At 50.7% G+C, this 12149-nt stretch overlaps 1 protein-coding gene across 4 annotated transcripts in view; it reads right to left on the bottom strand.

Moving 5' to 3' along the window:
• Nucleotides 1-12149, bottom strand: part of MROH1 (maestro heat like repeat family member 1) — a 131704-nt gene that overhangs the window by 105306 nt on the left and 14249 nt on the right. For 2 of the 4 annotated variants that reach the window (XM_064384717.1, XM_064384719.1), the window contains exons 2-4: nucleotides 8631-8708; nucleotides 6929-7021; nucleotides 5521-5666 (exon numbers count right to left, since the gene is read on the bottom strand). In XM_064384717.1, the coding sequence (XP_064240787.1) occupies nucleotides 5521-5666; nucleotides 6929-7021; nucleotides 8631-8652 (261 nt within the window). In that variant the 5' untranslated portion in view covers nucleotides 8653-8708. The remainder of the gene's footprint in view (nucleotides 1-5520; nucleotides 5667-6928; nucleotides 7022-8630; nucleotides 8709-12149) is intronic. The other 2 variants (XM_012473282.3, XM_064384718.1) reach the window with 1 other exon arrangement.

Genomic DNA, 12149 nt, shown 5'->3' with positions numbered 1-12149 from the left:
AGGCAGTGACCCAAACCCCCTGGAGCGGTCTGCAGGACACGACAGAAGACGACTAAGGCAAGGGAGGACTAGGGACCCGGGAACGGCCACAGTCCACAGGGTCAGTGCTTCCAGCTCAGCGTGTGTTCACTATAAATATGCAATTTTGAAGGAAGACCTTTTCTAAATTCAGTTTTTAAAAACTGTAAAGGCTAGAAAAGGGGTCAAATCAGAAACAAATCAGGACAAGCATGGAGCAGCAGGGGCTCGGAGGAGGATGCCCCAGACAGAGACCTCGGGAGCAAAGTCCCTCTCAGACCTGCTCTGCCCTCCTCTCTCTCCTCCTCATTCTCCCCCAAGGCAGCCATAAAACCTGTAAATATTGGCCAGGCACGGTGGCTCACCCAGCACTCAGGGAGGCTGAGGTGGGCAGATCACCTGAGGTCAGGAGTTCAAGACGAGCCTGGCCAACATGGTGAAACCCAGCGTCTGCTAAAAACAAAAATTAGGTGGGCACGATGGCAGGCACCTATAATCCCAGCTACTCAGGAGGCTGAGGCAGGAGAATCACTTGTACCTGGGAGGCAGAGGCTGCAGTGAGCCAAGATTGCACCACTGCACTCCAGCCTAGGCGACAGAGCGAGACTCCATCTCAAAAACACAAGAACAAAAAAAGCCCTGTAAATATCACTGTAATTTCCCCCACCATTCTGTGTAAAAACTGGTCGTAAAGAAATTCTCTGGCCGGGTGCGGTGGCTCACACCTGTAATCCCAGCACTTTGGGAGGCCGAGGCGGGCGGATCATGAGGTCAGGACTTTGAGACCAGCCTGGCCAACAAGGTGAAACATGGTGTGGGCATGGTGGCATGCACCTGCAGACCCAGCTACTTGGGAGGCTGAGGTAAGAGGATAGCTTGAACCTGGGAGGTTGTGGCTGCAGTGAGCCATGTTTGTGCCGCTGCACTACAGCCTGGGTAACAGAGTGAGACTGTCTCAAGAAAAAAAATTCTCTGGCCAACCTTGTTTGACTGTAGGTCTCAGACCCCCATTCAAAAGGGGTCCACCCCACCTAAAGGAAAGAGTACTGCTCAGACAGGCCAAGGAGAACTTGAGATGGGCCCTGCTGGATGCCCCCACTATGCTTCCATGGCTCACACCCTGTGTCCAAGCCCACTTCTACACAGCTGCCCGTTTCTTCAAATCTATACATAAAACAGATCACTTCCCAGGGCCTCTGGGCCTTCACTCTGAAGGCTCCCATGTCACACTAAACTGTGATTAAATAAACTTGTTACGCTTTTCTCTTGTTAATCTGCCTTTTGTTATGGAACTGTCAGCCATGACACTTAGCATGGGTGAGGAAAGGTCATACTTACATTTTGCTATGAATTACTAAAAATAACAATGGCTTTTTCATATGGCTTGACTCTGTGTCCCCACTCAAATCTCAGGCTGAACTGTGATTCCCAATGTTGGGGGAGAGACTTGCCGGGAGGTGACTGCATCATGGTGGTGGCTTTCTCCCTTGCTGTTCTTGTGATAGTGAGTTCTCACAAGACCTGGTTGTTTGGAAGTGTGTAGCACCTCCCCCTGCTCGCTCTCGCTTGCCTGGCATCATGTGAAGGTATGCTTGCTTACCCTTCACCCTTCCGCCAGGACTGTAAATTTCCTGAGGCCACCCGAGCCATGCCTCCTGTACAATGTATGCAACTGTGAGTCAATTAAACCTCTTTCCTTTATAAATTACCCAGTCTCAGGTAGTTTTTTTAATAGCAGCGTGAAAACAGACTAATACACTCTTTTAACCACGTTTAGTATTCTTTGGCCATTTCCTCAAATAGCAAGGTCAGCCCTACTTTTGTCTGACAATTAGACATTGATTTCAGCATGTCTCAGGCAATGGGGCCTTTCAGCCACAGAGAGAAGGGCTCAACGTCCAGCACCTAGGTGGTGTGTTCACCAGGCTCATTTAAAGCCCAGAGGAGAGCCGCATCAGTGGGAAGATACACTGTCAGAGGTGTCTGAACCAGAGTGACTCCATCTTGAAGAGGGGCTGGGTATAATAAGACTCAGACCTACTGGGCTGTATTCCCAGGAGTTCAGGCATTCTTAGTCACAGGATAAGACAGGTCAGCATGAGATACAGGTCACAGAGACCCCACTGATAAAACAGAATGCAGGCCGGGCGCGGTGGCTCAAGCCTGTAATCCCAGCACTTTGGGAGGCCGAGGCGGGTGGATCACGAGGTCAAGAGATCGAGACCATCCTGGTCAACATGGTGAAACCCCGTCTCTACTAATACAAAAAATTAGCTGGGCATGGTGGCGCGTGCCTGTAATCCCAGCTACTCAGGAGGCTGAGGCAGGAGAATTGCCTGAACCCAGGAGGCGGAGGTTGCGGTGAGCCGAGATCGCGCCATTGCACTCCAGCCTGGGTAACGAGCGAAACTCCGTCTCAAAAAAAAAAAAAAAAAAAAAAAAAAAAAAAACAATGCAGTAAAGAAGCCGACGGAAACCTGCCAAAACCAAGATGCTGATGAATCTCTGGTCGTCCTCACTGCCCATTATGTACTAATTACAACGCACTGGCTGCTAAAAGACACTCCCACCAGCACCATGACAATTTACAGATGCCATGGCAACGTCAGGACATTATCTTATATGGTCTAAAAAGAGGATGAACTCTCAGTTCCATGAACTGCCTGACATTTTTCTGGAAAACACATGAATAATCCACCCCTTGTTTAGCATGTAATCAAGAAATAATTTAAAAAATAGCCAACCAAGGCCAGGCGCGGTGGCTCATACTTGTAATCCCAGCACTTTGGGAGGCCGAGGCAGGTGGATCACCTGAGGTTGGGAGTTCAAGACCAGCCTGACCAACATGGAGAAACCCCATTTCTACTAAAAATACAAAATAATTAGCTGGGCATAGTGGCGCATGCCTGTAATCCCAGCTACTCAGGAGGCTGAGACAGAACTGCTTCAACCTGGGAGGTGGAGGTTGCAGTGAGCCAAGATCACGCCATTACACTCCAGCCCGGGCAACAAGAGCAAAACTCCATCTCAAAAAAAAAAAAAAAAAAAAAAATATAGCCAACCAGCAGACCTAGCAGCTGCTCTGTCTACAGAGTAGCCATAGTAAGTTTCCTTACTTCCCAATAAACTTGCTTTCACTTTATGGATTTGCCTCTAAACCTGTCTTGTGAGAGATCCAATAATCATCTTTTGGGGGCTGGATCAGGACCCCTTTCCAGTAACAACACAACCCTTTCCAAGCAGGAGGGCACCCCTTCCAGACTCACCTATGAACAAGTACAACTCTAATCAACCTCCCAACAAGCTAGTCCTAGCACTCCTACCACAACACAAGGGGCCAAAAATAGCTAAGACAGCTGGCTGGGAGGGGTGGCACATGCCTATAGTCCCAGCTACTCGGGAGGCTGAGGCAGGAAGATCACTTGAGGCCACAAGGTCAAGGTTGCAGTGAGCTGTAATTGTACCACTGCACTCCAGCCTGGGCAACAGAGCCAGACTCTGTCTCAAAAACAACAACAACAAAAAGGCAAGGCACAGTGGCTCACACCTGTAATACCAGCACTTTGTGAGGCCAAAGCAGGCAGATCACAAGGTCAGGAGATCGAGACCATCCTGGGCAACATGGTGAAACCCCATCTCTACTAAAAATGCAAAAATTATCCGGGTGTGGTGGCGCACACCTGAAGTCCCAGTTACTCGGGAGGCTGAGGCAGGAAAATCACTTGAACCAGGGAATCAGAGGTTGCAGGAGCCAGGATTGCACCACCGCACTCCAGCCTAGCGACAGAGTGAGACTCAGTCTCAAAAACAAAAACAAAACAACGACAACAAAAAGCAGCTAATGGTCGGGCACAACGGCTCGGCTCACGCCTGTGATCCCAGCACTGTGGGAAGCAGAGGTGGCGGATCAGTTGAGGTCAGGAGTTCAACACCAGCCTGACCAACATGGTGAAATCCTGTCTCTACTAAAAATAGAAACTCAGCCTGGGTGTGGTGGCTCATGCCTGTAAGGCTAGCACTTTGGGAGGCTGAGGCGGGCAGATCGTCTGAGTTCAGGAGTTCAAGACCAGCCTGGGCAATGTGGTGAAACCTCATCTCTACTAAAACACAAAAATTAGCTGGGCGTGGTGGTGAGTACCAGTAATCCCAGCTACTTGGGAGGCTGAGGCAGGAGAACTGCTTGAACCCAAGAGGTAGAGGTTGCAGTGAGCTGAGATCTTACCACTGTACTCCAGCCAAATTCCGTCTCAAAAAATAAATAAATAATAAATATAAAAATACAAAATTAGCCAGGTGTGGTGGCATGTGCCTGTAATCCCAGTTACTTGGGAGGCTGAGGCAGGAGAATCACTTGAACCCAGGACACGGAGGCTGCAGTGAGCTGAGATGGTGCCATTGTACTCCAGCCTGGGCTACAGAGTGAGACTCCATCTCAAAAAAGAAAAAAAAAAGATAAAAATAATAAATCAATCAATCAATAAATAAATAATAAATTTATTAAAAATTAAAACTAAAAAACAGCTAAGACAGCTGACAGGGGAAGAAAGGAGAGACCCTGCCCCAGGAAGTGCCGCCAGGCCATGGCAGTGAGCAGATATTTTCACAGAACTGGGTTATTTGCCCCAGGAGATGGTAGCTGATGACAAGAAATAAATCGTATAGAGGTCCCTTTTTACATATCAAAATGTTAAATAAAACAAAAAAAAAATGGCCTTTTGATACCGCAAAAGCCTCATCCCCTTCCCAGAACAGCGCAAACCACATACGCTGAGAAAAGCAGGCAGCGCGCGGAACAGTTTCAAACAACGCAGCGCTAACGCTGTCAGCGGAGACAGAACCGTGAACCAAGGTCGAGAGAGGCCGAAATCCCAGAAGGCGAGAGCCAGCCAGGCCATGTCTGTCCTGGGGCTCGGATCAGTGATTCGGCATCCCTGTGGGGCTTCATAGAGACTTCCCACGAGAATCTTGCAGCTCTCCTGAGTAGGCAACGTTTGTGCCAGAGGAAGAACATTCCAGCGTAGCAAGGGAAGGCCCTGGCCCTTCCTGGGCAGCCCCTCCCTGAGGGTGCAGGAGGACCGGCAGCGGAGGGCCCTTGGGAACTCTCTGAGCACTTATCAGTGTTTCTAGCCCCTTGGGTTGATGAGATTCTCTTGGAAACAATCTTCTGTCCATCAAGCAGGGACCATGGTCTGCCGCTCAGGAACTGAGCGCAGAGCCTGGCCATTAGGCTTCCACTTGGTGGGTAAAGGGGGAAGCAAAAATACTCAACCAGGAGGGTTGAACAATGCCGTGGTGAGAGCCCAGTCCCTCACGATGGGCCCCCGAGCTCTTTGGGGGACGCAGCCATACACCACACATGACAAGATGAGGCAGGTTGGCCATCCTGACACAGGCAGGCGCGCGGTTGCTTAGACATGTGGCCAGTCCTGTCTCTTCCCAAACCAAGTAAGCCCCAAACGACCATGGCCCTGACATCATCATCCCACCAAGGAGCATGAATACCTTGTCATGCTGCCGCAGGTACTCCTCACAGGCGCAGAGCATCTCCACTGGCCGCACTTCCCCGAGGGAGCACAGGGCACTGCAGACCTGCTCCTGCACCAGGGGGTCCTTATCGGTGATGGCGTCCAGCAGGGTGGAGGACAGCTCTGCAGTGACAAAGCCCAGTTAGCATGTTCATGCCCAAGCGCCCTCCCCATCACACCTCAGCTGCCACTCCTGGAGTGGACACACCTGTAGCCTGTGAGGATCACAGACAAAGAGCAGGAGAGGGTACAGCTGCTTTCTCTCCAGTGTAACCTCCCTCTGCCTGGACTGCCCACCTGTGCTGCTGCAGGGGACAAGTGCACTGAGGAGACAAGCTGTGGAGCTGCAGGACTCAGATTTCAGCTGTCCCTGAGGAGCTGTCTGGCCAGCACACACTATTTAGCCCATCAGGGTTGAGAGACACAGAAGACATAGCCTGCCTCCCACATAGGCAGCAAAGAGACTGTTCCGGTCCGGATCACATGGCCTGAGCATCCTTGAGGACACCGGCTCACTCACTAGCCGGACCCTTCAGGAAGGCTCCCTGAGGGTCTGTGTCCAGACAGCCTGGGACTCCCCATGGCCCCACTGCCCACATGTGGCCAGAGGGTCCAAGACCCCAGCAGTGAGAAATACATGAAGGAATAAAGATACAGCCTCATCCCATGGCTCTCAGCCCCCACGGACCAGAAGTGAGTGAAGGAAATCAATGAATAAATGTAGTGCTCTACAGGCAAGGCCAGGTGGCTCCCTAGCCAGTGACCACTGGCCCCTGCACACAGCAAAGGGCAGGCCAAGTATCCTAGAGACTTGTGCCAACCGGCCACCCCACCCCAACAAGACCCTCCAGGCTGGGTTGGAGATGTCCCCCTTCCCTTTTGCTCCAGCAGCACTACACCCGGGCTGCCAATGAGGACATCCTCTGCTGGGGCAGAGGGACACACAGGTATTTGTGTGTTCAGTGAGTGACTCAGTCTCCCCTCTGGGAAGGGGTTCCTTCCTGAGCAGGAAGCTGGACTTTTAATAGCCCTCCATTTCCAAAGTCCAATAGTTAGACAAACAGGCTGATCCAAATCAATGAGATCTGACTGTAGCTAAGGCCACGTTCAGCCAGGCTGAGGCAGGTGGATCACCTGAGGTCAGGAATTCGAGATCAGCCTGGCCAACATGGTGAAACTCCATCTCTACTAAAAATACAAAAATTAGCCAGGCATGGTGGCAGATGCCTGTAGTCCCAACTACTTGGGAGGCTGAGGCAGGAGAATCGCTTGAACCCGGGAGGCAGAGAGCCGAGATCATGCCATTACACTCCAGCCTGGCCAACAGAGAGAATCCATCTCAGAAAAAAGAAAAATGGTTGATGGCTGGGCACAGTAGCTCCTACCTGTAATCCCAGCACTTTGGGAGGCCAAGGCTGGTGGATCACTTGAGTTCAGGAGTTTGAGACCAGCCTGGCCAACATGGTGAAAATCCATCTCTACAAAAAAAAAAGAAAAAAATACAAAAATGAGGGCCTAGTTGCACGCAGCTGTAGCCCCAGCTACTCAGGAGACTGAGGTGGGAGGATCCCTTGAGGCCAGGAGGCAGAGGTTGCAATGAACTGAGATAGCACCACCACACTCCAGCATGAGTGACAGAGCAAGACCCAGTATCAAAAAAAAAAAAAAAAAAAAGAAGAAGATTGAGGCCCTGTATAGTGGCTCACACTGTAGCCCCAGGGCTTTGTGAAGCTGAGGCGGAAGGATCACAGGAAGCTAAGCATTCAAGACCACACCAAGCAACATAGTGAGACCTCGTCTCTACAAAAACTAATTTTAAAAAATTAGCTGGGTATGGTGGCACATGCCTGTAATCTCAGCTACATGGGAGGCTGAGGTGGGAGGATGGCTTGAGCCAAGGAGGTCACTGCACTCTAGCCCGGGCAACAGAGAGAGACATTGTCTCAAAAAAAAAAAATAGCTTGAAGGACACCCTAGTCCCTTTAGCCCCTCCAGCCATGAGATGACACAGCAGCAAGAGACTCCATTTATGAGGCAGAGAACAGCCCTCACAGACATCAAATCTGCCGGTGTCTTCATCTGCGACTTCCCAGCCGCCAGTACTATGAGAAATAAATTTCTATTATTCATTAATTACCCAATCTGAGATATTTTGTTACAGCAGCCTAAACAGCCTTTGACAACTACTGGTTTTGGTTTTTGTTTTTTCTGATGGAAACCTGGAGAAAACATGTTTATTAAACAGTCACTCCAGGTTGGGTGTGGTGGCTCAAGCCTGTAATCCCAGCTCTTTGGGAGGCTGAGGTTGGTGGATCACTTGAGCCCAAAAGTTTGAGATCAGCCTAGGCAACATGACAAAATCTCATCTCTATAAAAAATACAAAAAAATTATCTGGGCATGGTGGCATGCACTTGTTTGCCCAGCTACTCAGGAGGCTGAGGTGGGAGGATCACCTGAGCTCAGGAGTTTGAGGCTGCAATGAGCCATGATTGCACCACTGCACTCCATCTTGGGTGACAGTGGAAGACCTTATCTTTAAAAAAAAAAAAAAAAAAAAAAAGTCGGCCAGGTGCGGTGGCTCATGCCAAAGTATAATCACTGCTCTTTGGGAGGCCGAGGTGGGCGGATCACCTGGGGTCAGGAGTTCAAGAACAGCCTGGCCAACATGGTGAAACCCTGTCTTTACTAAAAATACAAAAATTAGCTGGGGGTGGTAGCATGCACCTGTAGTCCCAGCTACTTGGGAGGCTGAGGCAAGAGAATCACTTGAACCCAGGAGTCGGAGGTTGTGGTGAGCCCAGATCTGCCTGGCAACACAGTGAGACTTCATTGCAAAACGAAACCAAAAAATCTTCAAACCACATCCTGAATACCATGTGCTTTTCCGAGTCCCAAACTCAAGGTTTGTGTGTGAGAGGTCTACACCTGCCCGCATCATCCAACCTGCCCAGAACCCACTCAGGCTCCCGAATGCAGGGTGGAAACTCCAGGCACCACTGGAGCTGATAAGAGCCTTGGTCTGCCCTGACCACCCAGAGGCAAGAGAGGCCTCACACCCGGCCCACCCCAAATCCCCATGCACTCACTCTTCATGTAGGACTCAGTCATTTCTGCGGCTTCAGCTTCCTTCACCCAGTGTGAACATGGACAACTTCTTTTCCAATCTGGAATAACCAAAATGACAAGATTTAATTCATAAGCCTCTACAATATCTGAGTTTACAGGCGATTACCAATTATCATTAAATGTTCTGTGAACAATTTAAACGAATTTGTTCTGGGGGAAATATCTCTGTCACATTTTCTTTGAACCATTCAGGGAGGACAAAGGGCACCATGATCCTCAACAGTTTCCACCTCTCCTCCAACCCCGAGCACCCAGCAGCCCCTGCCAGTGCCTCACCGGCATACGCAGGCTTGTCCACAGTGGCGCCTCATCACCATCAGCCCCAGCATGAGTGGCTGCACCTCCACCTAGAGCATCCCCTCCACACTGTGAGGAACTGAGCACGGGCACCATGGCTTTCACGTATCACATGCCACGCGCCACCGCATGCAACAGTGGTCCCAAAGAATCAAGTCCAGCAAGCGTCCAAGTTCCCTCTGCGTCTACACTACTGGCACACACTCAAGTCCAGTGTCTCAGAAAGCACGATCACAAGGGCCACAGGCTCACCATGAGCATGGCAGCCACCATCCTGACACTCACATCCTCGGTTCTCTGAAGCTCCCACCAGCCCATTCCTTCCCTTAATCCCCTCCCATCCACCACTCCTTCCTAACACACTCCCGAGAAAAATGAAGGAGACGCCATGACCATCCCTGATCAGGCAGCGCACCTCCCTGGGGTGTGCACACATGGGCTGGAGGCAAAGTAAGAAATCACGGAAATCTTGGCCAGGAGTGATGCCTCACACCTGTAATCCAGCATTTTGGGTGGCCAAGGTGGGAAGATCGTTTGAGCTCAGGAGTTTGAGCCCAGCTGGGCCAATACAATGAAACTCTGTCTCTACTAAAAACACAAAAATTAGCCAGGCGTGGTGGCAGCCACCTTTAGTTGCAGCTACTCAGGAGGCTGAGGCACGAGAATTGCTTGAACCTGGGAAGCGGAGGTTGCAGTGAGCCAAGACATACCACTGCACTCTGGCCTGGGCGACAAGCTAGACCCGATCTCAAAAAAAGACAAAAAGAAACCACAGAAATCTTAAGAGCTGGTGGAATTAAAAATGTGTGAAAATTCTAGCTCAAAGGGGCAGACTGATCTTGCCAATACTCCAATGACATGAGAGAAAATACACCTTAAAAGAAAATAAACCTGCTTGAGGCCAGGAGTTGAAGTCCAGCCTGGGCAACATGGGAAGACTCCATCTCTACAAATAAGGCAGAAATTAGCCAGGTGTGATGGTCACCACCTGTATTCTCAGCTACTCAGGAGGCCGAGGCAGGAGGCTCACTTGAGCCCAGGCTGAGGTGAGCTGTGATCATGCCACTGCACTCCCGCCTAGGCAAGAGTGAGACTGTTTTGAAAACAAACAAGCACTTTGGGAGGCAGAAGCTGGTCGACTGCTTGAGCTCAGAAGTCCAAGACCAGCCTGGCAACATGGCAAAACCCCATCTTTACAAAAAATACAAAAATTAGCTGGGCATGGTAGCACACACCTATAGTCTCAGCTACTCAGGAGGCTGAGGTGGGAGGACTACTTGAGTCCAGGAGGTGGAGGTTGCCATGAGCCAAGATCGCACCACCGCACTCCAGCCTAAGTGCAGAGTGAGACACTACCTAACAAACAGACCAGGCGCAGTGGCTCAGGGCTTTAATCCCAACATTTTGGGAGGCCGAGGCGGGTGAATCACTTGAGGCCAGGAGTTTGAGATCAGCCTGGCCAACATGGCAAATCACCATCTCTACTAAAATTACAAAAAAAAAATTAGCCAGTGAGGTGGCTCATGCCTGTAATCCCAGTTACTCAGGAGGCGGAGGTGGCAGAATTGCTTGAACCTGGGAGGTGGAGGTTGAAGTGAACTGAGATTGCACCACTGCACTGCACTCCAGCCTGGTCAACAGAGCGAGACCCTGTCTCAAAAAAAAAAAAAAAAAAGGAGAAAAGAAAAGAAAAACAGGGCCGAGTGCAATGGCTCATGCCTGTAATCCCAGCACTTTGAGAGGCCAAAGCAGGTGGATCATCTGAGATCAGGAGTTCGAGACCCGCCTGGCCGACATGGCAAAACCCTGTCTCTACTAAAAAAAAAAATACAAAAATTAGCCAGGAGTGGTGGCATGCACCTGTAATCCCAGCTACTCAGGAGGCTGAGGCAGGAGAATCGCTTGAACCCAGGAGGTGGAGATTGCAGTGAGCCGAAATCGCACCACTGCACTCCAGCCTGGGCAAGAGAGCAAGGCTCCGTCTCAATCAAACAAACAAAGTACTCCATTTGTGGCACACCGAAGAGAAGAAAAAGATCCCAGGTTGTGGAAGAGTTAAGAGCTGAAGAGGGCAGAAAACCTGTGCAAGTGCCCAGAGCACACACTTCCCAGAGACAAGGGCACGCCTGATGTGGAGCATCAGAAGCCAGAGTGCCCAGGCCTGAGCTGAGCTGGCGAGGCGGAGAAGCTGGGCTGAGCAACCAGGCTCTGGGACCAGAGGCTGTGCCCTGTGGGTAGCCAGACCTGCCCAGCTCCATCGTCCAGGAAGAAACAGGCGGAACTGACGCCAGTCCACAACCGTGCAATACCCCTTCCAGTGCAGCAGCCACGCTCGCCCAACTCAAACAGAAGTAAAGAAAATAAACAACCGTGCGTACTTGGACTTTTCTGCTCCTGGCCCAGGCAAGAATCACAGGACAACTGAAAACCGGACAAAACACAAGAAACCACCGTTTCTCAGGACAATGGATATCGGAAAATGAAGGGCAGTGAGCCCTGAGAAGTAGGAAATGGGGTGGAGCCCTATAAGAGCTCAGCTTACTGCCTGGAGACAGGACCCAGGCCTAGGGCCCAGCAAAACACGTAGGCTAAAGAGATAGAACAGGGAGTGCCGACCTATACCAGGGTGGCTGGAGTATGCAGGCTCTCGTAACAAAGAAAGCGCTGCCCAGAGAGAACTTTAGAGACCTGCACAGGGTTTCCTGGGCACTCAGCAAGTTACTGGTCAGCAGAATCATAGCCGCAAAGATGCTCACACCCTAATCCCCAGAACCAGTGTATGATCCCTTAACACAGCAAAGGGGATTCAGAAGATGAGATTAAGGGTGCAGGCCCTGATACATGGAGATTATCCCAGATTATCTGGGTGAGACCAAACTAATCACGTGAGTCCTTAAAATTGGAGAACCTTTCCCAGGTGGGTCAAAGAGAAGAGACGGAAGAGGCAGGAGGAGAAATCTGAGGCATGAGAAGGACTCACCCCACTACTGCTGGCTAGAGGATGGAGGAGGGAGGCTCTGAGACAAGGAGTGCGGGTGGCCTGGAGGAGCTGCGCATGGCCCTCAGCTGGTGGCTGACAAGAAAACAGGGGCTTCCATCCTACAGATACAAAGAACCAAATTCTGCCAGGAACCCAAGACAGCAGAAACAGATCCTCCCCAGAGGCACCAGAAAAGGGAGGA

Source organism: Aotus nancymaae, unplaced genomic scaffold (genome assembly GCF_030222135.1).
Source record: "Aotus nancymaae isolate 86718 unplaced genomic scaffold, 86718_ANA_hifiasm-v0.15.2.pri h1tg000036l, whole genome shotgun sequence".
NCBI classification, from domain to species: domain Eukaryota; kingdom Metazoa; phylum Chordata; class Mammalia; order Primates; family Aotidae; genus Aotus; species Aotus nancymaae.
Note: the sequence above shows the minus strand (reverse complement) of the source record. Positions and strands in the feature narration are given on the sequence as shown.